This window comes from Sus scrofa, chromosome 2 (genome assembly GCF_054392235.1).
Source record: "Sus scrofa isolate SSC_HxYL_T2T_F1_AM1 chromosome 2, Sscrofa_HxYL_maternal_Yorkshire_Landrace_v2.0, whole genome shotgun sequence".
In the NCBI taxonomy this organism is placed as follows: domain Eukaryota; kingdom Metazoa; phylum Chordata; class Mammalia; order Artiodactyla; family Suidae; genus Sus; species Sus scrofa.
In genome coordinates, this window is record NC_139384.1 from 136856231 (window position 1) to 136883967 (window position 27737).

Consider the following 27737-nt stretch of genomic DNA (forward strand, 5'->3'; position numbering starts at 1 on the left):
CACATTTTCTGTGTTATTGTGTTAAAATCAAATTTAGTTCTGTACTAATGAACCTTTTTTTTCATGTACTTTAACAGAAAGAACGAGTGAAAGATTTTAAAACTGTTATTATCAAGTACTTAGAGTCATTAGTACAAACACAACAACAGGTAAGGTAATTTTTTTTATAACTTGCAGACTTCTAGAATTTGTTTGGGGTATACTTTTTCATTTTAAAGATAATCATCAGTGAATTCAGCTTTTAAACTGGAGAAGTAACCAGTGGAATACAGAAAAACAAAGACACCAAAGGGAAAAATGGTAGTTAAAGTAATTGAAAATTCCTAGGTCCTTTTTGCTTCTACTTCTTAACACTTTTCCCAATTTTAGGCTGTGAGAAAACATTCCTGTATATTTTCATGTAATTTGAGTAATAGAGCAAATTATGTAATATCTTAAATATAAGGATTTCTTCCTTCATTTGTTTTAAAATATATAACAGGGAGTTCCCTTCATGGCTTAGGGATTAACGAGCAGACTGGGATCCATGAGGATGTGAGTTCGATCCCTGGCCCCTCTGAGTGGGTTAAGGATCCGGTGTTGCTTCGAGCTGTGTTGTAGGTCCCAGACCACAGACACAGCACAGATCCTGGATTGCTGTGGCTCTAGCATAGGCCAGCAGCTACAGCTCTGATTCGACCCCTAGCCTGGGAACCTCCATATGCCACGAGTGCAGCCCTAAAATAGCAAAATATATATATACATATATATATATATATACATGTATATAAATAATAGATTGTACCTTTAAATTAGGTGAAGACATATCTTCAAATTATGTTTGTATTACTTAGTAAAGTCAGTTTGTGTGTGTGTGTGTGTGTGTGTTGTTTTTGTTGTTTTTTGCTTTCTTATGGCCACACCTGTGGCATATGGAAATCCCAGGCTAGGGGTCGAATCGGGAGTTGCAGCTGCCGGCTGGCTTATGCCACAATCACAGCAACATGGGATCTGAGCTTCGTCTGTGACCTACCACACAGCTCACGGCGGTAACAGATCCTTAACCCCCTGAACAAGGTCAGGGATCGAACCCACATCCTCAGGGACACTAGTTTCATTTTTAACCTTTTGAGCCACAGTGGGAACTCCCACATTTTTTTTAAATAGAAAAAATGTAGGTTCTGTAAGCTTTTTTTAATGGAGTTTTAACTTAATGTTAGTTTATACGGCACTCTATTCTATTATCTGGACTATCCAGCAAAGACCAGCAGGTAATTTTTTCCAGTCTCTTTTCCTGCTTGGATATTTTCTTTTCTTCCTCATTTTTTCTCATTCTTTTTACTAGCAATAACATAAAATGAATATCCTCTGAACTAGGAAATGTTATAACTTTATATTGGAAAAGCTCGTTGCAATTTCATTATTTAAGGTAATCTTATTTAGCTTATATTAACAGACTTCCTTTTTTTTTCTTTTTAATTAGTTTTTTTTTTTTTTTTTAGGGCTGCAGGTGCTGAATATGGAGGTTCTCAGGCTAGGGGTGGAATCAGAACTATAACTGTCAGCCTACACCACAGACATAGCAACACCAGTTCTGAGCCCTGTCTGTGACCTATACCATAGCTCGCAGCAACACTGGATCCTTAAACCAATGATCGGGGCCAGGGATTGAACCCATATCCTCATGGATTCTACTTGGGATTTGTTGCCACTGAGCCACAACTGGAACTCCAACTTACTTTCTCAATGTACAGTTTTGCAAAAATTAAAGAAGTTTTTAGGTATTTTAAAGTTGTATTTTTTTACATCCAATAGTGAAATTAGGAGTTACCTGTCCTGGCTCAGCGGAAACGAGTATGACTGGCACCCATGAGGATGCAGGTTCAATCCCTGGCCTTGCTAAGAGGATTAAGGATCCGGCATTGCCCTGAGGTGTGGTATAGGTTACAGAGACAGCTCAGATCTGGAGTTGCTGTGACTGTAGTATAGGCCTATGGCTACAGCTCTGATTTAACCCCTAGCCTGGGAACCTCTGTATGCCATGGGTGCAGCCCTAAAAAGACCAAAAGAAAAAAAAAAAAAAGGCTGAAATTAGCCAGGAGTAATTAATATTTGAAATAATTTTTAAAAAAATAAATTTAAGAAAAAGGAGGGAGGAGTTCCCATTGTGGCGCAGTGGTTAACGAATCCGACTAGGAACCATGAGGTTGCGGGTTCGATCCCTGCCCTTGTTCAGTGGGTTAATGATCTGGCGTTGCCGTGAGCTGTGGTGTAGGTCGCAGACATGGCTCAGATATGGCATTGCTATGGCTCTGGCATAGGCGGGTGGCAGCAGCTCCGATTAGACCCCTAGCCTGGGAACCTCCATTTGCCACGGGTGCAGCCCTAAAAAGACAAAAGACAAAATTAATTAATTAATAATTAATACATGAATTATGCTGATAAACTTAGTTTAAGGGAATTTGGATGATTCGCTTTAAGAACCAGACTTTAGTAAATGTTAATCTTTGTTGGCTATTTGTATAGATTTTTTATTAGGGGTGTCACAGGATATATTCTATAGATGACAAAGAAATTATGAGAATATCTTTTATTTTTATTATCATCCACAGCTGATAAAATACTGGGAGGCATTCCTACCTGAAGCCAAAGCCATTGCCTAGCAAGATTATTCCTGTCAAGAAGATCTTGGATGTTTGTTCCAGTTATGCAGAATTCCACAATGAAATCATTTAAAACCATCTAAATAAACCACTATATATTTTATGAATTACATGTGGTTTTTTATAAATATATATTCTGACATTTTATTACAAGCTGCATGTCCTGACCTTTTTTGAATTAAGTGGACTGTGGCATGACATTCTGCAATACTTTGCCGAATTGAACACTATTGTGTCTTAAATACTTGCACTAAAAAGTGCACTGCAAGGCCAGAAAATTTTACAATATTTTTTCCTTTACAATATGTTCTGTAGTGTGTTCATCCTCTTTATGAAGTGAATTATCAATGCATTGATTAATGATCACTTATACATTCCTGTACAGAAAGTATGATTTTGTGATTACAGTAATAAAATGATATTCCTTGTGACGTATTAGCAACAAATTATTTGGGTATTTAAACATATTAGGATGTTTTAAAAGCATTTTTAATAGGAAGAAGAGTTTTCTTTTAGATGTATATAGGTGATACTACAACCTATTAATGTTTTTAATTGACAGAAAAAAAACTTTTTCATTATTAAATGACTAAATGAAACTCAGTTTTCTTTTTACAAAATCTTTATAAATCAAAGAACATTTATCTCTTAGTTCAACTGTGGGGAATTCTCTTGTGTTGATAAAGGAGCCAGTAATTGTCTTTGCTTGTTTTTATCCATCCCTGTTTTAAGTGCCCAGTTTAAGAATTAGAAAAAAATGTATTTATAATGCTTCTGCTACAAGTCCTGTGGATTTTGCACATCTTCTACTATCTTCACATATATTTAATTTATTCCTTACCTTTCCTTTGTTTTTCATTTTAAACTGTAAGTAGGTTTTCTGTGGTCATAATTGACAAAGAATGGTGTCATGCTAAAATACTCTGTAATCTGATGAATAACGATAGTGCAAAACAAATTTGAAGTAAGATGAAAGTTGTCTTTTGCAACCATCTCACCTATTTATTTATCCTTAATGCTGATGAAAGTTTTTAAGTTGTGACTGTCATCAGAGTTATTTTCATTTTTTAAAAAGAATTCTTAAAAATGCCTCTCTTCTCAGTCTTAAAAACTGTATCTCCCTTCCAGAAGAGTGAGATATTATATGTGTGAGTCCTTTCTAGCAGCCTCCTGGGTACAATTAACTTACCAGAGTATCCTCAGGATATGTTTGTTTCCACTTATTTTAATTGAAACTTTAAGCCTATTAGTACCGTTCATATTGATGATCCTAGGACACAGAAGACTACCTGACACATAACAGGTTAATAGTAAAGACTTGGTGAATTGAACAGTAAAAAAAAAATCCTAGAAGGTATAAAATAATGTTTGCCATCTTAAGAAGAAGCTGATACAGAAATAATATAGCTTCTCTTGTTGCTTTTATTGGAGGTGACTTAAAATACTTAAATGAGTGATTCATATTAATATATATCAGATCCTATCTTGTTGTCCCATTAATAATAAGCAAAATATAGGCTTACTCGTAACAGTGTCACCAGAATGATGTCCTAGTATTAGGTACATAGTTGCATTATTTCCAAAATTCAGTTTACACATAGGATAATATGTTAGTTATTCAAGCCCAAATCTTAACTCTACAGTGGTACATTTGTAAGAACATCAAATACCTCCAAATAAAATAATAAATATTTTCAGATTTGATCAAGCCAAAGAGAGTAACCAACCCAGTCTCTGTTCCAGATTTCATTCTCCTTAACAACCTTTACTAAAAGGTAAAGAGTATATTGGGAATGTCAAGTAAATTATATGAGCCTCTGATACCTACCAACATTTTAATTTAATTTCTTCAACACTACACCTGTCTCCACACGTCATTCCTCAATGTCTTAATCCATATTCATTCCAAATAAATAGAATGATGAGAGCATTGATAATGCTGATAACATAATCTTTTAGTTATAAAGATCTGTATTGAAGTGTTTCTTTTTGTATTTAACTGGATAAAAATTAAAGAAGGACTAAGCATAATACAGTGGAACAAGCTGAACTTGGACTCTTCATACTTGTGTTGCCTCCGTCACTCAGTAGCTGTGTGACTTTGGACATATCACATCTCATCTATAAAACAGGTATAAAACTGATTCCTGAAGTGCCTTTCTACTTTAAAATATGTTGTTTAAAATACCAGACTTCAGTATAAATATTATTTTATTAGAAAGTCAAATTTTAATCAAAACTGTTTTATTAAACTGAAGCAAGACTAAAACTTATGTAAAAATAATTTCTTAAATACAGAAAGTAAGTTTTTGATTGTATTTTTTGATGAGGTATTTTCAACTATCCATCACGTTTTATACATATATATTTATATTACTCTCAAAATTGCCCTTGTTTCATTGTTGCTATTCTTTAAACCTTTTTTACTATTCAGATACAGTAAAGTTTTACAAGTTCTTCTACACATTGTTTCATAAATTGTATTTTAGGAGTTCCCATTGCAATTTAGCAGGTTAAGGACCGGACATTGTCTCTGTGAGGATGCAGGTTCATCCCCTGGCCTGACTAAGTGGGTTAAGGAACCTGGTGTTGACATAAGCTGCAGAGTAGGTCGCAGATGCAGCTCAGATCTGGTGTTTCCAGCTGTGAAATAGGCTGCAGCTGCAGCTCCAGTTCGACCCCTGGACTAGGAACTTCCATATGCTGGAAGTGTGGCCATAAAAAGAAAAAGGGGAAAAAAAAATACACAAATCTTAAGGAAGGAAATCAGATGACTGGAGAAAGATTATATTCCTGCGAAAAATACTTGATGTAACTAAAGGGAATGGCAAAGATTTTCATTTTTCTGTCCTCAAGCATATGACTAATTATAAAGCTAAATGGCACCTTCGCTTTCTTGTTATGACACTGCATGGACAGTCATGTGATTGACAAGAGTTTGAAATTGAGTAACAGTAACTACAGATAGGCTGAGCGAAAGTCATCCTGTTTTAAAGGAAGGAAGGTCCCTGGTGGGAGGGAACATAAGAGCTATGAAAAGGCAGTCCAGTCACGGGTGAGAACTTTGGGAGCATTTCCATATCCAGTAGTCAGGAAATGTGTACAATATCTCTCTTTGTGACATAGTCTGTTTCAAAGTATCGAAAAAACGAACAGAATTATCAACTTCCTTATCCATATCCTCACAGTAAAGGATACCGTTTCAGGTAGTAAGGTAAATAGTTGGCCAGACAGAAGTAGTAAGAAGAGGGGGGTTGCCACAAGAGTGATATGAAAAGTGATTGCCCTGACTTTGTAATTATGGCCATGAAGAGCTCATGGTGATCTGTGGATGAGGTCCTTAGAATTCAGACCAATAGAAACATAATGTGAACTACATACATAATTTTAAATTTGCTATAGCCAGCTTTTAAAGAATAAAAGAAACAGGTAAAAATAATTTTTAACCTAGCAGCTCCAAGATACTTTAACATGTAATCCATATATCATAAGTTATTGTGATGTTTTGCATTGTTTTGTGTACCAAGTCTTCAATACACATGGCGTATTTTATACTTTCATCGCATCTTCATTTGGACTAGCCACATTTTAAGTGATCAGTTATCACACGTGGCTAGTGGGTGTGATATTGGACAGTACAGATTTAAACAGTGCTGTGGACCTGGAATGGAGAGCAAAGCAAGTCCAACAGGTGTTATTTGCCATCCCAAATCCAGTGAAGAATTCAAACCTAAATAAAAGGGACCAATCAGTGTTGCTCTCAAACGCAGGTACAAGTTAGGTGCAAGACTTTGTAGCACAGTGCTTTGCAAGTAATGGGTACTCAGTATCTTCTGGGACAAGTGGTAACACTTTTGCGTGAAGGAAATTTGAAGGCGCTGGTACAACTTCGTCATTTTATAGATTAGCAAATCCAGAGCTTAAGTCATGATTGAACTGAGTTTTCCTCTTAAACATGTTAAACTCTGTGAACATTCTTCCTTGAAAATGTATGATAAGCTTTTCAATGTTCTAATCATTAATATAAAATTCTAGGAAGTCCTTTGGTATACAGAGATTTTATTTCTTTAAACTTTTACTTCAGAAGTTGTGGCTTGCTGTCAAATCTTCTCATGCACATGGAGAAATTAAAAATCCTCATCTTCCTTTCTCTTGTCACATACTTTTTTTTTTTGATTCTCAAAAAAATTGAATAATTTTAAGTATTTTTCTTAATTCACTGAGTCAAATGGAAACTTTGTAATTAAAGCCAAAGCCAATTAAGGTGAAGCTGCCCACGTCCCATGTGTTAATACACAGAAAAAAATTTTTCTTTTTTTTTTTCTTTTTGGACAGCGTCTGTAGCATATGAAAGTTCACAGGCTAGAGATCTAATCAGAGCTGCAGCTGCCAGCCTGTGTCACAGCAACAGTAGATCCGAGCCAAGTCTGCAACCTACACCACAATTTATGGCAATGCCGGATCCTTAACCCACTGAGCGGGGCCAGGGATCAAATCTGAATCCTCATGGATGCTATATGAGTTCGTTACCACTGAGCCACAACAGGAACTCCCATAAAATTATTTTTTCATTTAGATCAGTTAATGGAATAAATTGCTTTAAGGGACTACTTTGAGAAAAATAAGTTCTATTTAAAATTTATGTATTTGTAACTGTTTAATGAAAGCTAAAATCAGACAAAAATTTAACAAAATAATAAATTGCTTTCTTACTGCTTCCATAGTCAAGTCTTGAGTTATCTTGATTTTAACGTATATTTATTTCCTAGATCTTTGTTTCAAATGTCTTCACTATGTGTATAAGTTGGTGTGAATATTTATGTTTATGTGCATGTATAATAATATGCTTTTCAACCAAACTTAGTTTCTAAATTTCAGTTTAACATGTTTCCCAGCCTCTTCTGAGACATAAAGCAAAACGCTTACGTGTTCAGTTCTGATGCTTAGATATCATTTTGCCAAGGCCCAGCTTGAGTTGATTCTGTTTCTGAAATCTGTTCCCTTCTCATTTCTACTCTTTTTACTCCACAAGATCTTGTGACCATGATAAAGTCCAAAATATCCAAGTTGGTCTCAGACTGCTTTTCCTGTCGATCATACTCCTTACCTTCACCCACCTTTTGCTTTAATCAAATAACCCCCGTGTCTTGCGAGCATGCGCTATCCTTTCCTGGCTCAGTGCTGTTGATGTTACTTCCTCTGAGTTACCTTTTCCCCCTTTACCAGCAATTGGTTAAATCCTACCCAGTCTTTAAAACCAACATCCTCCATATATCCTTTTTAATCTAACTAGAAGGAAGCCAGGACTCAGCAGGACTCTAGTAACCCATCTCCCAGCAGGACTCTAGTAACCCTTTGCACCTTTCAGATTGTGCTTCCTAATGTCTGCCTTCCACAATAGCTGTCTTTCTGCTTGGAGCAATCTGTATGCCTCTCAAATTAACTATTATGCCCTTCTTTCTAGAAAAACCTAGTACGGCATGGCCAAGATAGTCTAATGGGGTGATTAAAAATGAAGTTATGCCAAAAAAAAAAAAAATGAAGTTACACATGTAGTCTTACGTTTGAACCCTGGCTCAATGTTGACTTTGAGCAAGTTATTTTTCTCTAAAACTTAAGTTTTCCTGTTTGTAAAATGGAAAGTAATAATGGTGCCTGTTCAGGTATTCCCTCAGAGGATTAAGGTAATTGATGTGAATTTCTCAGCTGTGTCCTTTGCTTAATAAATATTAGCTATTACTCATCCTGTAAATGTTTACTGAATACTCAATCTCAGTCTGAACAAAGTACCTGCCTTTTGATTATTTCACCAGTCCTCGCAGCTTCTTCAAAACAATGGGTGTGTGCTTGACTTAGGATCTAAATGGGCTTACCAAAATGGGTTTCTTCTCAGAAGCTGCCCCTGATATCTGCTCTTGGACCCCCGAGGCTAAGGATCAGACATGGAAGGGAAGAATGCTTGCAGTCAAAGTCTGCTTTTATTCAGCCAGGAAATTTAGAATGACCCCCCACTACAGAGGAGGTTGTTCTAAATTCAGAGTTACTAGTTAAATGAGTCTTGTGAGGAAAGGAGCAGAGACTTCTAAGAAACTTGGAGACAAAGGAAAGAAGGGTGAGACAGAAATGTGGCAATTTCTTAGGTAAAGAAGTTTGTTGCCACACACAAACACATGTAAGAACCTTGAATATGTGGTGGCCTAAGAGAAGTAGTAATCAATGAAGAAAAATCATGGAGAATAAAGAAGATCATGACAGCAGTTGGTAGAAGAGCAAGCATACATCCAGCTAATGGTGAGGGCCTGACATTGCAGTGAAGTAGGAACAGATAATTTAGGGAAATGGAGATACGAATGGGGCAAGCTTCACATCCATTCATTCAGTAAATACTGGTCAGTCTCAACTGTGACAGGCACTGAAACAATGGATTGGGTATCAGGGAAGAACAAGAAAATTGTCTAGGATGATGCCGGGATTTCTGACTTTGATGACTTAAGATACTACTGCTTTAACTGAGATGCAGCAGGTTTGGGTAAAAATAAACTTACGAGGGGCTTGTTTGTGATGCAGTTTTGGAAATCCGAGATGAAAATGCGTGAAAACTTAAAAGTCAGGACTAGGTATTGCATCATCAGCTTAGAGATGTGAACATGCTCTGTCCCTTGAAACCATGACTGTTAATTAATGCTCCTTAGAAAACAGAGTGGCATCTTAGAACAAAATCCCATGTAAAACTAGCATCTGAGGCAAGAATGGAGGTGAAGTCAGGCAGATGGAAAGATCCTCAGAAAAAATAGGGATATTTCTCCCTCTGAACAATAAGGAAAGGAAAGATGGATGTGTTTGGAAATAGTTCCTGAATGCTTTTATTTTCTTAATGAACTAAGACTTCGTAATTTAACTGATTGTATGTTGAAAATCACTTTCTTGAGACTTTTGAAGACAGCTTCATTGTCATCTATCTTCCAATGTTGCTGTTGAGAATTTGAAAGCCATTCTGTTTTCTGATCTTTTGTATATTAGAGCCACATCCCCACCCACCCCTTTCCAGACTGCAGGATCTTTGTTTATCTTCAATGTTCTGAAACCTCATAAAGATTTGCTATGGTTAACATCTTTTTCATTCTGTGTGTGCTTTCAATCGGGAGACATGACATTTGGTTCTAGACATTTTCTTGAGTTATTTCACTCCTATTTTCCTCATATATCCTCTCTTCCTTCTAAAAGACCCATTATTTGGATATAGGATGTCCTCTACTGATGCTCTTGTTTTTCTTTCCTATTTTGCATCTGTCATTTTTTTCTACTGTTTGGTCTTGGCTCTACTCTCAACTTTCTGATTGTTCTTTAACTTGTTCTTGTTTCATAGAGGAAACAATGTCTTCTTGTATCTCTCTGAGGATATTAGTGATAGTTTACTTGTAAAAATTTTTTTGCCTCCCTCTTCTGTTTCTTCAAAATTGTTCTATTTTTATCTCTCTTCCACATTGGATGTTTTCTTCAGTTAATCTGTTCATCTTTGTATGTCTTAAGATGAACAGTGGGAACCGAAAGCTGATTGGAAGCTCTGAGTGTAGTAATGGGCTTGTCAAATTAAAAAAAAAAAAAAAAAATCCAGCTTTACTGAGATACAATTGACAAAAATTGTATATATTAAAGGTGTAAAATGTAATGGTTTCATATAAATATACATTGTGAAATGAGAACCACAGCCAAACTAGTTAGCATTCATTACCTCACATAGTTACCTTTTTTTTTTTTTTTTTAACTTCTCCATCTTCTTCTCTCTGGCAACCACTAGTATGTTCTCTGTATCTGTGAGTCTTTTACTGTTTTGTTGTGTTTGTTTTGTGTTTTTTCTTTTTGGCCATCTGCAGCATATGGAGTTCCTGGGCCAGGGATCAGGACTGAGCCATGTTGTGACCTAGGCCACAGCCTCGGCAATGCCAGATCCTCAACCCACTGTGCCCAGCTGGGGATTGAACCTGTGTCCCAGTGTTCCAGAGATCTTATTGCACCACAGAGGGAACTCCTGTTTTATTTTTTAGATTCTACATGTAAATGATATCATATGGTCTCTGTCTGATCTATTTCACTTAGTATAATACCCTCCAGGGTCAAATGTATGTAACAAATGACAAGATTTCATTCTTTTTTATGGCTGAGTATTATCCATTGTTTGTGTATCTTGGCTATTGTAAATAATATTACAGTGAACTAAAGGTGCATGTATCTCTTCGAATTAGTGTTTTTGTGTTTTGCAGAAATAGACCTATAAATGGAATTGCTGGATCATACTGTAGTTCTATTTTTAATTTTTTGAGGAAATTTCATATTCTTTTCCATAATGGTTTTACAGTTTAAATTCCCACCAAGCGTTCCCTTTTCGCCACATGCTCACCAACATTTGTTATTTGTTGTCTTTTTGATGATAGCTATTCTGGCAGATGTGAGGTAGTATTTCATGGTTTTGAGTTACATTTCTTTGTTGACTAGTGATGTTATCATTTCATGTGTCTCTTGGCCATCTGTACTCTTCATCAGAAAAATGTCTAGTAGTTCCCATCGTGGCTCAGTGGTTAACGAATCCGAATAGGAACGATGAGGTTGCAGGTTCAATCCCTAGCCTCGCTCAGTGGGTTAAGGATCTGGCGTTGCCATGAGCTGTGGTGTAGGTCGCAGACGTGGCTCAGATCTGGTGTTGCCGTGGCTCTGGCATAGACCAGCAGCTACAGCTCCGATTAGACCCCTAGCCTGGAAACCTCCATATTGCCTCAGGTGCGGCCCTAGAAAAGACAAAAGAAAGAAAGAAAGAAAGAAAGAAAGAAAGGAAGGAAGGAAGGAAGGAAGAAGGAAAAATGTCTATTCAGTTTCTTTGCTGATTTTTAAAAAAAATTTTTTTTTTTTTTTGATGTTGAGTTGTATGGGTTCTTTGTATGTTTTGGATATTGACCCTTTATCAGATATATTGTTTGTGAATATCTTCTCCCATTCAGTAATGTGCCTTTTCAATTAATTGATGGCTTCCTTCATTATAAAAAAGCTTTTTTAGTTTTATGTAGTTCCATTGGCTTGTTTTTGCTTTTGTTTCCTTTGCCTAAGGAGATATATTCCCCCCCACACCCCAAACATTGCTACTGATGTCAAAGAGCCGCTCTGAACTTTATTATTTCTTTCCTTCTTCTAACTTTGGGTTTTGTTTGTAGTGTTAGATTGTTTGAGTTTTCCTTCTTTCTTGTATAGCTATAAACTTCCCTCTTAGAACTGCTTTTGTTGGGTCCTGCATGTTTTGGATCATTTTGTTTCCATTTTCATTTGTCTCTAGGTTTCTGATTTCTTCTTTACTTCAGTGATTCATTGCTTATTTGGTAGCATACTGTTTAGCTTCAACCTGCCTGTGATTTTTGCATTTTTTTTTCCCTTGTAGTTGATTTCTAATCTCAGACTCTTGTAGTCAAAAAGACCGATATAATTTCAGTCTTCTTAAATTTATTGAAACTTGTTTGTAGCCTAGCATGTGATCTATCCTGGAGAATGTTCCATGTGTGCAGTTGAAAAAAATATGTACAGGGAGTTCCCATCATGGCTCAGTAGAAATCAATCTGGCTGGCATCCATGAGGACACAGGTTTGACTCCTGGTCTCACTCAGTGGGTTAAGGGTCCAGTGTTGCTGAGAGCTGTGGTGTAGGTCGCAGATGCACCTCAGATCCCGTGTTGCTGTGGGTGTGGTGTAGGCTAGCAGCTACAGCTCTGATTTGACCTCTTGCCTGGGAACCTCCATATGATATATGTAGGCCCCCAAAAAACAAACAAACAAACAAAAATTTGTATATCCATTAAATCCATCTGGCCTAATGTGTTGTTTAAGGCCAGCATTTCCTCATTGATTTTTCTGGCTGAATTATCTGTCCACTGATAAGTGGTGTTAAAGTCCCCAAATATTATTGTGTTACTGTTAATTTCTCCTCTTATCTTTGTTATATTTGCTTTGCATGTTTAGATGTGCCTATATTGAGTATATGTGTATTTACAATTGATATATCTTCTTGGTTTGATACCTTTATCATTATGTAATGTCCTTCTTTGTTTCTTTTTATAATTTTTGTTTTAAAGTCTATTTTGTCTGATATAAGTATTGCTACCCTGGCTTTCTTTTGGTTTTCATTTGCAAGGAATAACATTTTCCATCTGCTCACTTTTAGTCTGTGTGTGTCTTTAGATTTGAAGTGAGTCTCTCATATATACAAATCTTGTTTTTGTATCTATTCATCCACTCTACGTCTTTTGATCAGACCATTTAGTCCATTTATATTTAAAGTAATTATTGACTGGTATGTACTTATTGCTATTTTGTTCATTGTTTTCTGATTGTTTTTGAAGTTTTTTTGTTCCTTTCTTTTGCTATCTTCCCTTGTGATTTGATGATATCTTTAGTGTTTTATTTAGATTTCTTTCTCTTTGTAAGTTGGTCAATCTCTTAAGTTTGAATGCATTCTAATAACCACACATTTTTACCCTTCCCATCATGAAAATATTCATATGTATATATAGCTTTTTAGGGTCTCACCTGCAGCAAATGGAAGTTCCCAGGCTAGGGGTTGAATCAGAGCTACAGATGCCAGCCTATGCCACAGCTACAGCAATGTGGGTTCTGAGCCGCATCTGGGACCTACACCATAGCTCATGGCAACATCAGATCCTTAACCCACTGATCGAGGCCAGGGATTGAACCCACATCCTCTTGGATCCTAGTAGGGTTCGATAGCGGCTGAGCCACTAAGGGAACTCCATGAATAATATTTTTGACATCATGTTTTACATCTTTTTTTTGTGTTGTGTATCCTTTAATTACTTATTATCAATATGGATAATTCTACTGCTTTTGTCTAATCTTCCTACTACCTTTATAGTGGTTGATCTACCTTTCCTATACTGTATGTTTGCCTTTGCCAATGAGATTTTCCTTTTGTAATTTTTGTATTTCTAATTTTGTTTCTTTTCTGCTTAAAATCTCTGTAACATCTTCTGTAAAGTTGGTGTGGTGGTGCTGAAATCTTTTAGCTTTTGCTTACCTATAAAACTCTTTCTCTATTTTTCAAATCTGAATTTTAGCCTTGCAGAGTAGAGTATTCCTGGTTGTAGGTTTTTTCTTTCATTACTTCAACAATATCATGCCACTCCCTTTCGGTCTGCAGAGTTTCTGCTGAAAAGTCAGACGAAAATCTTACAGGAGTTTCCTTGTGTGTAACTAGTTGCTTTTCCATTGCTGCTTCTAAGATTTTCTCTTTATCTTTAAATTTGCCATTTAAAAAAAAGTTTTTTTGTTTGTTTTTTGTTTTTGTTTTGTTTTTTTAGGGCTGCACCTGCAGCATATGGAAGTTCCCAGGCTAGGGACTGAATCAGAGCAACAGCTGCCAGCCTATGCCACAGCCACAGCAATGAGGGATATGACTGAGCTGTATCTGCAACCTACACCACAGCTCATAGCAGCTCTGGATCCTTGACCCACTGAGCAAGGCCAGGGATCAAATTCATGTCCTCATGGATATTAGTTGGGTTTGTTACCACTGAACCATAATGGGAATTCCTAATTTTGCCATTTTAATTACAGTGTGTGTTGTTGTGTTCCTCTTTGGGTTCATCTTGTTTGAGACTCTGTGCTTCTTGGATCTGGATGTCTATTTCCATTCCCAAGTTAGGAAAATTTTCATCTATTATTTCTTTTCTTGTCTTTTTGCTATTTCTTGGGCCGCTCCTGCAGCATATGGAGGTTCCCAGGCCAGGGGTCCAATTGGAGCTGTAGCCACCAGCCTACACCAGAGCCACAGCAACATGGGATCTGAGCCGAGTCTGCAACCTACACCACAGCTCACGGCAACGCCAGATCGTTAACCCACTGAGCAAGGGCAGGGACGGAACCCGCCACCTCATGGTTCCTAGTCAGATTCATTAACTACTGTGCCACGACGGGAACTCCCTCATCTATTATTTCTTTAAATAAATTCTCTGCCCCTTTCTTTCTATCTTTGCCTTCTGGGAACCCTTTAAATGGAATGTTAGTATATTTGATGTTGTCCAAAAAGTGTCTTAAATTATCTTTTAAATTCTTCCTTGGGTTAAAAAAAAAAAAAAAAAGCTGGGATTATTCCCACTACTTTGCCTTCCAGGTTGCTGATCTACTTCCCTGTATCATCTAATCTTCAGTTGACGTCCTTCTTTTTTATTTTATTATATTCTATTCTGTTTGGATTCTTCTTTATATATTCTAACTCTTTGTTAAAATTTTCACTGTTTTCATCCATTCTTCTGAGTTCATTGACCATCTTTACAATCATTACCTTGAACTCTTTACTGGATAGATTGCTTATCTCCACTTCACTTAGTTCTTCTGGGGTTTCATCTTGTTGCTTCGTTTGGAGCACATTGCTCTGATACCTCATTTTGTCTGATTTGCTGCTTGTATTTCTCTGTATTGTGTAAATCAGCTACATTTTCCAATCTTGCAGAAGTGGTGTTATGTAAGAGTCATCCTCTGGGGCTTAGGAGTGCACTACTTTTTGGTGACTCAAGCTATATTGTCTAGAGGTGACCCCTCCATGGTCTCTATAGGCATTTCCGTTGTGGTGAGCTGACTACTGTGAGCATACTGGTAGGTAGGGCTGGCTCCCAGTCTAGTTGGCTGCTGGGCCTGTCTCATATGGAGGCTGCCAGTATGCTGGTGGGTAGGGCTGGATCCCAGGAGGGCTGATTGCTCACCCTGGGGGGTGGGGGCCCAGGACTGGTGCTGACCTGCTATTGGTGGGTAAGTCCCTTATGCAGACATAGGGTTACCAGTTACCTCCTGCCTCTCTAGGAGCCCTTCCAAGATCAGCATGTGTGTCTGACTACAGCTTCTTACTTATAGACTGCCTACGTGCTAGAACTTGGAGCATGTGAGATTTTGCATATGGCCTTTAAATAGGGTGTCTTTCCCATAACCCTCTGGCTCTCTTGTGCACAAGCCCCAGTGGGCTTCAGAGCTGGATATTCTGAGGGCCTGTCTCCCCAGTGCAGGATCTCTGTGCTGGGGAGCCCAGTATAGGGCATAGACTCCTCACTCCTTGGAGAGAACATCTCCAGTTGTGATTATCCTTCTGTTTGTGTCATTGCCTACCCTAGGGATGTGAGTCTCAACTATATCAAGTCTCTGACTGTCTTACCAGTTATTGTTATGGCTCCTTCTTATATCTTTAACTGTGGGAAATCTTTTCTGCTGGTCATCAGATTATTTTCATCAATAGTTGCTCTGTAAATAGTCATAGTTTCAGTATGCCTGTGGGAGGAAGTGAGCTTAGGATCTTCCTACTCTGCCATCTTGGACACACCTAAGGCCTGTCAAATTTGGGCAGCATTGAAGAGTGACCTCACTGGGCTTTTTCTAGGTCATTTCCGGTGTTGGTGTTTCTGGACTTTTTTTTTTTTTTTTTTTTTTCCTATTGGGTTTGTCAGATTTCCCAGAGAATATCTTCCTGTTTCTGCCCTGGAAGTTAAAAGTGTAGCTGCCAGCCTCTATATGGTTTCAGCATTCATTATTCAATATGTGTATGGTTACTTACCCCCAGACTCCAACTTTTTTTTTTTTTTTAGTAAAAGTTTCCATGCTCTCAGATGGGCCCATCAACTTCTAAAGCAAAGATTCACTTTTTTTTTTTTTTTTTTTAACTTTCTCTTGAGGAAATATCCTCTGGAATTGTGTAGCGATTGAAGAGAGGATTAAGGGTTTTCCCCAGTTCTCAGCTTTCACTCAATCTTCCTTCTTTTAGCCAACTACCTCCCATTTTAGATGTACCTTCTGTTCCCTCTTACTGAGACTTTTGGCTATTTTCCTATGTAAATCAGGGTGATTTCCTTGATCACTACAGGATTTGAGCATCTCTGCTCATGTTTATGTGGTAGCTAGCCCCCATGATAGGCAATTAATTCTTGTCTCTTAAGACTGAAGCCATTGTGTAGTCTTTCTCACACTGAGTAGGCTAAACTTTGTAACCAGCAGGATATTGCAGAAATGGTGGAGTGTGAATTCTTAGGGTAGGTGATAAGAAGTCACTGTAGTTTCTGCTTTTGGATTTCTTGATTTGGAGGAAGACTCATTTCCATGGAGAGGTGCAACAGCTAGGAACTGGGGTCTCATGCCACCAACCAACATTAACTTGCCAATCATGTGAGTGAACCACATTATGAGTGGATCTTGCAGCCCAGTAATTGGAGATGATGGTAGCTTTGAAGTACATCTTGACTACAACTTAAGCTGCTCCCAGATTCCTGAACAACAGAATATGTAAAATAAGCATTTATTGCTTTAAGCAGCTAAAGTTTGGGGTGTTTTTTTTTTTTAACTTGGTAGTAGATAGTTCATTCAGATTTTTTTTTTTTTGGTCCATTTGCATTCTTTTGGAAATTGCCTGTTAATACTGTGTTGGTTTTCTATTGTGCCATTAAGGAAAACTATGCATTCTTGCATTCTTTTTTTTTTTTTTTTTCTTTCTTTTCATGGCCACACTTGTGACATACGGAAGTTCCCAGGCTAGAAGTTGAATCAGAATTGCAGCTGCTGGCCTACATCACAGCCACAGCAACACTGCATCCGAGCTGCGTCTGCAACCTATGCTGCAGCTTGCAGTAACACCGCATCCTTAACCCACTGAGGGAGGCCAGGGATAAAACCCACATCCTCACAGACACTATGTCGGGTTCTTAACCTGCTGAGCCACAATGTATATTCTTTACATACAGAATATACATTAATCCTTGGTCTATGTGTTGCAAGTATTTTTTCAATTTATCAAATGTTTTTTAAACACTAGGTCCTTTGGTTTACATTAACTTTAAATCCCTATCTAGTCTAATATAGTATAATCTTTCCCCTAATGTCTTTGACATTTTGGTTTCTTTTTTTTTTTGTCTTTTGTCTATTTAGGGCCAAACCCGAGGCATATGGCAGTCCCAGGCTAGGGGTTGAATCAGAGCTACAGCCGTTGGCCTACACCACAGTCACACCAGATCTGAACCTCGTCTGTGACCCACACCACAGCTCACAGCAACGCCGGATCACCAACCCACTGAAGGCTAGGGATCGAACCTGTGTCCTCGTGGATCATAGTCAGGTTCATCAACCACCAAGTCACGATGGGAACTCTGACATTTTGGTTTTTGTCTACCTTAAGAATTTGTAGATTTGTTTTTTCACAGAGCTTTTTCCTATATATGGAATTCATTTTAAAAATTAATTTTATTTTTCTTTCAAATGGATAGCCAGTTATCCACAAGCTAGTTTTATTTTAAAACTTTACTATTTAAATATTTATTAAAACTATTTAAACATTGATCTATTTATTGAATAGCTTATTTTTTTTCTCTCATGGGTTTGAAATACCATTGTTGTTTCTTATTATGTTCTCATGTATCAAGGGATCTATTTTGGGGCTATTTGGTTCCCTTTATTACTTGTCTAATTTAGCTCTAGGATGATACTGGTTTAAATACTATGGCTTTAGTGTATGTTTTAATGTCCTATAGATTAACTTATCCTCTCCCTCATTCTTTTCTTTTTCTTTTTTCAAACATGCTCTGGCTATTCATTTTTCAAATGAATTATAGAACAAGCTTGTCACTTATCTTGTTGGGGATTTGATTGTATTAATTTTATAAATTGTTTTGGTGACAAAGTATCCCCCCCCCAGAATCAATAAAATATGATTCTTCTCATACAGAAATATGATAAAACTATTATCAGATTTTCTTTTATGTCCTTTAAGTTTTCTTTTTTTTAGTTTTCTTCATATGGGTCTTGCATACTTATTAAGTTTACATACTATTATTAATGAAATATGTTGATTTTCCCTATGTTATTTTCTAATAGTCTGCTTTTTTTTTTTTTTTTTTTTTTTCTCTTTAGGGCCTCACCTGAGGCATATGGAAGTTCCTGGTCTAGGGGTTGAATTGGAGCTGTAGCTGCCAGCATACACCACAGCCTCAGCAAAGCCAGATCTGAGCTGCGCCTGCAACCTATACTATAGTTCATGGCAACACCAGATTTTTAACCCACTGAGCAAGGCCAGGGATTGAACCTGCATCCTCATAGATCCTAGTCAGATTTAAACCCACTGAGCAACACCAGGAGCTCCTGGTATTTCTATTAGGTTAATGTTGGTGTGTAAGCAAGGTATTATATATGAAATCTATTGATTTGTATATGATGATTTAATATTTGGCAACTTATGAAACTCTATTATTAGTTCTAATAATTTTTTAGTTGATTCTGTTCTATGTAGATAATTTCATCCAAAAATAACCTTAGTTTTATATCTTCCTATCCATTATCTGTATGTCATATTTATTTTACTTGTCTTATTGCACTGGATAGGGCCTAACAATAATTATGATAAAGTTACTGAAACTATTTTTATGCTTCCTCACATGATGTTAAATAGGATATTTTCTGTAGGGTTGTAGTAACCTTTATCAAATTCAAGCTGTTTCTTGCGATTTCTAGCCTGGTAAGAATTATTAGGAAGAGTTGTAGTGATTTATTAAGGTTGTTTCAGAATTTAGTGGCATACTAATTTATTTTGGTTCTCTTCTAATCCCACAATGTTTAGAAATACATCACCAGATTTCTTAATCTTTAACTATCTTTACATTCCAGGTATAAATATTGTTTGGTTGTGACAGATTAGTCTTATAACTCTATGCTGAATATGTAATATATTCTAGATAGATTTTCATCAAGACTTCTAATATAGGGAGTTCTGTCATGGCTCAGAGGAAACAAATCTGACTAGCATCCATGAGGACACAGGTTCAATCCCTGGCCTCGCTCAATGGGTTAGGGATCTGGCATTGCTGTGGCTGTGGCATAGGCTGGCAGCTACAGCTCCAACTCCACCCCTAGCCTGGGAACCTCCATATGCTGAGGGTGCAGCCCTAAAAAGACAAAAAAAAAAAAAAGATTTCTAATAGAAGTTGCTAAGTTGATATTTAAAGCAGTTTATCATTAAATTTGCTGAACTATATTTCTATAAAATACTAGGTAAATGTGATATTTTTATTGTAGGAATTTTATATCCAGTTTTCAGAAGAATTTTGTTATTTTCCTTACATAATTGTTTTGCCTTTATTAATAGATGCTAACTGTTCAACTTCTAAATTCTTTTTCAGGCAGATTGCCTAGATCTACTTCGTTGTTCTTCTGGGGTTTTATCTTGCTCCTTTGTCTGGAACATTATTTCTCTGCCATTTCATTTCATCTGACTTTTCATGTTTGTGGTCTCTATTCCACAGGCTGTAGTCTGTCTTGCTTCTGCTGTCTGCTCCCTGGTGGGTGAGGTTGCTCCAGGGGCTTGTGTAGGCTTCCTGGTGGGAGAGACTGATGCCTGCCCACTGGTGGGTGGAGCTGGGTCCTGTCTCTCTAGTGAGCAAAGGCTGTGTCAAGGGGTGTGTTTAGAGGTGGCTCTGGGCTCAGGATGACCTTAGGCATCTCTCTAGTGAGCAAAGGCTGTGTCAAGGGGTGTGTTTAGAGGTGGCTCTGGGCTCAGGATGACCTTAGGCAATCTGTCAGCTGATATGGCTCTATTCCCACTTCATTGGTTGTTTGACCTGAGGCTTCCCAAAACTGGAGCCTGTAGGCTGTTGGATAAAGCCAGGTCTCATTTCCAAAATGGTGACCTCTGGGGGAGTTCACCTCAATGATTATTCCCTGGGGCCTCTGCAACTAGTGTCCTGCCCCCAGAGTGAGCCATAGCCAACCTTTGCCTCCTTAGGGGACATTCCAAGACCCACAGGTAGGTCTGTCCAGATTCCTACGGAGTCACTGCTCTGCCCTGGGGCCCAGCACAGGAGAAACCTTGTGTGCACCCTCCAAGAGTGGTGTCTCTGTTTCCCCGGGCCCTGTGGTGCCCTTCAAAGCCAAATGCTCTAGGGGCTCCTCCTCCCTATACCAAACCCCCAGGCTGGGGAGCCTGACATGGGGCTCGGAACTCTTACTCCTGTGCGAGGATCTCTGTAATACAATTATTTTCCAGTTTATGAGTCAACCACCAGTGGGTATGGGATGTGATTATACTGCAAAATCACTCCTCCTACCATCTCATTTTAGCTTCTTCTTTGTCCTTGGGTGTAGAGTATCTTTTTTTTGGTAGGTTCCAGTCTTCTTTGTTGATGGTTGTTCAGCAGTTAGTTGTGAGTTTAGTGTTTTCATGATCGAAGGTGAGCTCAAGCCTTTCTACTCTGCCATCTTGTCTCCTTGCCTCATCAGTCCATGGAATGTTAGTGGGCGGGAAGTGAGAGGAGAGTGTCATCTGTGGGATCTGGCTTAGGCTCTGACTTTCTCCTCAGATGCTGCTTGTCCTTGGAGAGTAAGTAGACAAACTGAGCAGATCTGAACTCAATTTGGTCTGCAGCACATCCACCCTCAGCTGAATTCCTTCTTTTCTTGTTTACTCTGAGACACTTCTTTAAAGGGAAGTGACAATTTTTTTAGGCTTATTCTTTGGTGGTTGTTGGGCTGAACCCCACAGGCCTGAAAAGACTCTACTTGCCCAGCTTTAAGAATGAAGAAAGAGGAGTTCCCGTCGTGGCGCAGTGGTTAACGAATCCGACTAGGAACTATGAGGTTGCGGGTTCGGTCCCTGCCCTTGCTCAGTGGGTTAACGATCCGGCGTTGCCGTGAGCTGTGGTGTAGGCCGAAGACGCGGCTCGGATCCCGTGTTGCTGTGGCTCTGGCGTAGGCCGGCGGCTACAGCTCCTATTCGACGCCTAGCCTGGGAACCTCCATATGCCGCGGGAGCGGCCCAAAGAAATAGCAAAAAGGCAAAAAAAAAAAAAAAAAAAAAAAAAAAAAATGAAGAAAGAGCCCAGAGTCAGCGACAGAGACAGTGGTGTCTGATGGATGGGGACATTTACATGTCTGAAGCAAGGTCCTGGTATGACAGCTCATCATGTGGGGCAGACATCAGGGCAGGACATGGCAGCAATCTTCCCTCTCAACTTCTTCTTCTTCTTTTTTCTTTTTTGGCCACCCCACAGCATAGGGAGTTCCTGGGCCAGGGATCAGATCCAAGCCACAGTCGTGACCAATGCTGCAGCTGTAGCAAACACTGGATCCTTTAATCCACTGTGCTGGGCTGGGGATGGAACCTGTGTCCTGGCACTGCAGAGACTCCACTCATAATGTCACACCACAGTGGGAACTCCTCAACTTCTTATGTATGTATTTGTCATGTATTTTTCTTAATGTTCTGAGAAGACAGCTGACCTGTCACAGATTGTAGAGTCATACTAAAAGATATGTAAGAGCATCGGGATAATACATTTGCCATGTTCTCTCACTGCAGTGCCATTCTTCTTTCCTTTATAGTGGTTGCCCACAGAACGTGATTAGAAATTTAGCTCTTCTAATTATTAGCCTGTAATTTCATAGCTATTTATCCTCTCTGAGCTTTAATTATGCCATCTGAAATAACCAAAATTATAACAATTATAGCTGAACTGCAAGACCCTCAAGAACATACCCGCATATTGAGGGCTTGCATATATTTTCAGCAAAGCAAAATTAAATTATACACAGTTAGTAAAATACAGCAAAAAAAAAAAAGGGGGGGGGGAGGATTCATTTGGACCACCTGTCAGATTTTTTTGGACTGATACATTTCTAACTTTTAACTCTAATGGGTAAATAGGTGAGCCATGCCAGATAAAAATATATATGTCAGGCTACTAGTAGTAGGCTGTTATCGTTTGTGCTATTGTATAAAAAGTATAATAAAAGCTTGATCAGTAATCTGTAGCTCAAAGCCCGAGGGGCAAATCTCAGCCCTCATCTTCCCCTCCCCCCTTCTCTTTTCTCTTACAGGTAAAAAGATCTGTGTAGTTACTTAGACGCAGCATTTTAGAACTGAAGCAAGAAACCGGACTGTTTATCTCAGTGAGCCGCCGACCTTCGGGCTATGCATTAGAGCATGATTCCCAGGTTCGACAGCGAAGCAAAGCAAGGCACTGACCCTGGAATCGAAGGGAAACAGAAAAGTCTTCGTAAAAGTCGTGCAGGGTTCACGGCTCTTCATGGCAGCCGAGGGCTAAAAGGAAAATTTAACCAAAACAAAATCAAGAAGCTCTTCTACTCCTTGGCGTCTTGCAGTCTGTTCAGGGTGGTGTCTGGCAAACTGCAAATCCAGTGCACACTGGAGCCTCAAGGGCAGGGAGCGCCGGGGTGCGGCCCTGTCCCTGGCGCCCGACCGCAGTGGAGCGCACACCCCTTTTTTGCAGACTCACAGGTTTCCAGGCCCCGCCTCCTCTGGGCACTGCTGATCGCCGCGCTTTGGGCCCGGAATCCAGACGTCCAGAGCCCTACGCCCTCGGTTCCCCACACTGGGCTCCAGGCGGGGCCCTCCTAGAGCGCTGCGAGCGGCGGGGTCCGCAGAGGATCCGGGTCGGAGCCACGTAGCCTCCAGCTCCGTGGGGCTCGGGAAGGGAGGCGGGGCGGCCGGGCCGGGGGCGGAGTCGCGGCCGCGGCCGCCGCCGTGAGCCCGCCCCCTGCTCGCCCTCCCGGGCTAGCTGGCGCGGCCATGGAGGTCTACATCCCGTCCTTTCGCTACGAGGAGAGTGACCTGGAGCGGGGATACACGGTAGGCGCCGGCTGAGGCCGGAGAGGGCCCCGCGAGCCGGGCCTGCAGCTGCTGAGCCTCCGAGGTGCCTTCGGCCGCCGCCGCTGCCCCTGCGCGGGGTGGGGTGGGGGGGTTCCCTCGCTCCCTTCCTTTCCCTTCCCCTCCCCCGGTCCTTTGGTATGGCTGCGCCCAGGAGTGGTTGTCAAGGAAACGGGCGCCCTCCTCCCTGGCGTTGGGTGCCTGGGTTTGGTCGCTTCCCCCTCCCAACCCCGCTCCCGGCCTCCCAGCAGGATCGCCGGGAGTCGAGTCCTTGGACGAGGTGCTAGGCACTCTCCCCGGCGCTTGCCCTCTGGAGCCCGGGATGGGCTGCGCTCGTTTCTGGCATAGCTGCCCCCTCTGTCCAGACAGAAGTGGCGTCGCGGTGGTTTGATGTTACGTTCCAAGTTCTGTAGGATTCATTCAGATGGAAAATATGCGCATTGAATAAATTATTCATTTGTGAATTTATTAGCCAAAGTGAACACATGTGTTGCATTTAGATGATTTCCAAAGTTTTATTTGTTTGGTTGTTTCTTTTTTCCTGGTTCTGTAGTGCCCTGAAATGGTAAAATCACGTACTCCCTGAGCACCTGTTCCATACCTAGAACTGAAGTTTGGCAGGAAATGAGAAACAGGGCCCCTTTTCTCAAGAATAGAGTCCCGGAGGGCAGAGACCAGGGCCTGGGACCTTTGGGTAATAAATTTAATAAGTGAACTGTACTGAAGTTGATTTCCCAATGAACTTAGACATCCTTATCTAGACATTTTTATCATTGCTATGGGGAGAAATGCCTCAGCCTGGGTAGACCTTGGAAAAATTTATTTCCATTTAAAGAACATGTATGTTTTGGAGAAGATCGCATGGGACGTCCTAAAGGATAGTTTATTTTCTTCACTTTTAATTCACTCACTTGCTAAACTCCAGTTACATTAGTTTGGCGTAAAAGTATTTTAACCCTTCTCATCCCTAAAAATTATTGGGTTTTGGTGACAGCTTATTTGGAAACTTGTGTTTTCATAGCATGGATTAAATCCGCCTCTCAAAGGAATTTTTAGAGTTAAGAGTAGTGATTGAAAAAAAAAAAAAATCCGAGGAGTAAGTGGGTTTCTAGAACTAAGTAGGCTCCTGGGTCCAAGTATGTAAAGTAAGTACTCAAAGTGCCTTCCCTTGGTGGGAAAACTTCAACCAAGGAAAAACTGAGCTCCGAGGCCATTATTTACATAAATAAATGAACTAGGTATTTGGTTATATATGCTGTATCTTCCTTTAAAGAAAAGGGGGTAGAGGGGACACAGTCTTCAAGGCCTTAGCTGCTGTGGCTTCCTTTGCCTGGCAAAGCAATAACGCTATCTTTTTCTCCATCAGAAAAAAGGGGGGGGAGGGAGTAGAGAGGAATGAACTTAAATTTGAACCTCTTTAAGGCTTTTTCCTCAGGCCTGAATCCTTGGTGGTCTTTCATTCTTTCAGGTGTCTCCCCTTTCCCATCAGCATCAACAGTCATGAAGGACTCTGCCAGCTTGAGGGCCTTCTTTTAGGATCTGGAGATGAAAAGGCGGCTTGTTAGGGGCCTTGATCTTTAGATGAAGGTGATCTCAGTGTTTTTTTTTTTTTTTTTTTTTTTTTTTCTTTTTTTCCCCTTTGTAATTATACAGCAAATATTTGCTGGATGAATGAACTTCTGTACGGTTACAAAATTGTTGTGCCAAGGGTACAAAGTGTCCTCTTCAGAAAGGAAAAAAACGTCACTTGCAGGAGATAGCTTAACAAAGGGTTTACCCACCTAAATGAATTAGTGTTTTTTTAAAAAGTAAACTTTTTAAAAAGCTCTCAGAGTCTCATCACATAACCCTCTCCTAACAACCCGGCTTACCAAGAAGGGGCTCCTTCCAAATCAGTTTGATTCACAACCTGGAAGCTGGCACATGGCTGGCCAAAATGGAAGTTATTAAAAGAAACACAGGAGTTCCTGTGGTGGCTCAGTGGTTAATGAATCCGTCTAGGAATCATGAGGTTGTGGGTTCGATCCCTGGCCTTGCTCAGTGGGTTAAGGATCTGGCATTGCTGTGAGCTGTGGTGTAGGTCACAGACATGGCTCGGATCTGACGTGGCTGTGGCCTAGGCTGGCGGCTACAGCTCTGATTAGACCCCTAGCCTGGGAACCTCCATATGCCGTGGGAGCGGCCCTAGAAAAGGCAAAAAGACAAAAAAAAAAAAAAAAAAAGGTACAAAAACTTTGGATTAAAACATAGCTCCGCTAATAGAAGAAAATCAGTAGTTTTGATCTCTCTACGTGCTTACTAGGGGAGATAATTAACTTTTAGCGGAGACTACTAGGATCACCTGCTCCAAAAGACCCTATAGAGTATCTGCTGTGTCTCTGTTTTAGGTGCTGGGAAGTTAGCATTGAATAACATTTCATTAAAAAACAAAAGCCAAAAAAACCCAGGCGTTCCGTTGGGGCTTGGCGGAAACGAATCTGACTAGTATCCATTTCTAGTCATGGATACTAGTCAGATTCGTTTCAGAGACCCCAGGTTCAATCCCTGGCCTCCCTCAGTGGGTTAAGGATCCTGCATTGCTGTGAGCTGTGGTGTAGCTCAAAGATGCGGCTCGGATCTGGCATGGCTGTGGCTGTGGCATAGGCTGGCAGCTGTAGCTCCAATTCAACCCCTAGCCTGGGACCTCCATATGCATCAGGTATGGCCCTAAAAAGACACACACACACAAAAAAAAGCTGAGAGAGAGAAAAACAGAATTTAAAAAATCTCAGTTCCTTAAACAAGAAACTGGTAAAATCATGTGTTCTTTAGTATAAAAAGTACCTTTTGACTTTAGTGGTTTTGTTTTAAATTTAATGAGTATTACATTGCATTCTAACAAATTCAGTGATAGGAAATTTTAAGTAGAAAGGATGGTTTTTCTTCCCGGCTTCTAGTCTCATGCCCTCAGACATAAAGTATAGGGGTGCTTTCTTTGAGACTTTTCCCCCTATGCTATGAAAATGTATTTTGTTTTTCTTTTTTAGAATAAATAGCATGATTTCACTATTACCGTCATCCTACAACTTAGGGGTATCTTTCTCTGTCAATATGGATAGGTCTGTCTCCTCCTTTTAGCTACTAGCAAAGGGATCTTGCATAGAAGAAATTCCCCATAATTTGTTTACATGGATCTCTTTTGATGGCCACTGACATTTGCTTCTAGTTTTTAGCAACCACACTGAAAGTTGAAATAAGACATCCCTTGCAGTTCCCATGGCTCAGTGGTTAACTAACCCGACCAGTATCCATGAGGATGAGGGTTCAATCCCTGGCCTTGCTCAGTGGGTTAAGGATCCGGTGTTGTCGTGAGCTGTGGTGTAGGTTGCAGATGGGGTTTGGATCTGGTGTTGCTGTGGCTGTGGTATAGGCTGGCAGCTCCTATTCAACCCCTAGCCTGGGAACCTCCATATGCCGCGGGTGCAGCCCTAAACACACACACACACACACACACACACACACACACTACAGTGGAAATCACAAACTGACAAAACATGAAAATATCAGAAGTAATTTCTCATAAAAATCAAGATGTATATGTGAAGATTCAAAGGGATAAATGATTTCCTAGACCTTGTCAGGTTAGACATTAGTAAAACCTGCTATAATTCTAGACCACAACATTTTCTTATACCTCATGCCACAGTCAGCAGTAGGAAATTATGGACCTAACTCCAAGTATAAACTCTTCCTTTGTCTCAGGGGTCCTTAAAATAGGAAACATTTTTCTCCTGTGCCATCAAGGTTCATACCTTGTTGATGGAGTGGAGTAACACACACACACACACACACACACACACACACACACACACACACACACACACACACACACACACACACCCCTGTGCATACTTTGTTAATGTCTACTCCTAGGATTTCTGTAGGACATTACCTAGAAGTGGTACTTGAGGCCTTCTAAGTTTTTATCGGTATTGCTGCATTGTTATTGAAAAAGTTTATACAAAGTTATGCTCAATGTACAAAGTAATTTACTTCTAAAGAGTGAATTTTTGCCCTCTGAATATTGACATACTTCTGGGTCTACACTGGTGTTAGGTGGGGATTGCCAAGTGGAAGGATGTTGTTTCTGTTCTTAGGGACTCTCAGCCCCTAGCAGGGTGGGGAAGGGTTAGGGTGTGTGGGTTTCAGCTGGAGTCTTGAGGGACCTGGCCATTCTGCTTTGCCTTAGGGGTGTGTGCTGGCCGTGGGGCTGGGGGAGGGCTGCTCAGGAATGCTGACTTTTGAAATTTGATGAGGGTTTTCCTGAGATTGTGAATTCTAGAAAGAGGAAGGGTGGGGCAAAGTTTGCTCTCAGGAAAAAGACGTTCTCATCTAAAACTCCAGATTAACAAAAAAAAAAAAAAAAAAAAGAAAAGACCC

General features: G+C 39.8%; 2 protein-coding genes and 1 long non-coding RNA gene across 22 annotated transcripts in view; all 3 read left to right on the forward strand.

Moving 5' to 3' along the window:
* The window catches only part of SNX2 (sorting nexin 2), a 58624-nt gene extending 55551 nt beyond the window's left edge, over positions 1 to 3073 (forward strand). For 5 of the 7 annotated variants that reach the window (XM_085014366.1, XM_085014364.1, XM_085014365.1 and 2 more), the window contains exons 14-15: positions 78 to 149; positions 2592 to 3073. In XM_085014366.1, the coding sequence (XP_084870492.1) occupies positions 78 to 149; positions 2592 to 2642 (123 nt within the window). In that variant the 3' untranslated portion in view covers positions 2643 to 3073. Of the gene's footprint in view, positions 1 to 77; positions 497 to 924; positions 2117 to 2591 lie in introns of those variants that run through there. The other 2 variants (XR_014838635.1, XR_014838636.1) reach the window with 2 other exon arrangements.
* Positions 3074 to 17169: 14096 nt separating this feature from the next.
* On the forward strand, positions 17170 to 21526 carry LOC146405712 (uncharacterized). Its single transcript, XR_014838669.1, has 2 exons — positions 17170 to 18604; positions 19547 to 21526. It is a non-coding gene; the product is annotated as an uncharacterized LOC146405712 (long non-coding RNA).
* Positions 21527 to 23214: 1688 nt separating this feature from the next.
* SNX24 (sorting nexin 24) overlaps positions 23215 to 27737 on the forward strand; it is a 157727-nt gene continuing 153204 nt past the window's right edge. For 13 of the 14 annotated variants that reach the window (XR_014838643.1, XR_014838647.1, XR_014838646.1 and 10 more), the window contains exon 1: positions 23215 to 23300. Coding sequence is in view for 4 of the 14 variants with exons in the window: in XM_005652942.4 (XP_005652999.1) it covers positions 23241 to 23300 (60 nt within the window). In the remaining 10 variants the exon portion in view is untranslated. Of the gene's footprint in view, positions 23365 to 27737 lie in introns of all 14 variants that reach the window. The other variant, XM_005652943.4, reaches the window with a different exon arrangement.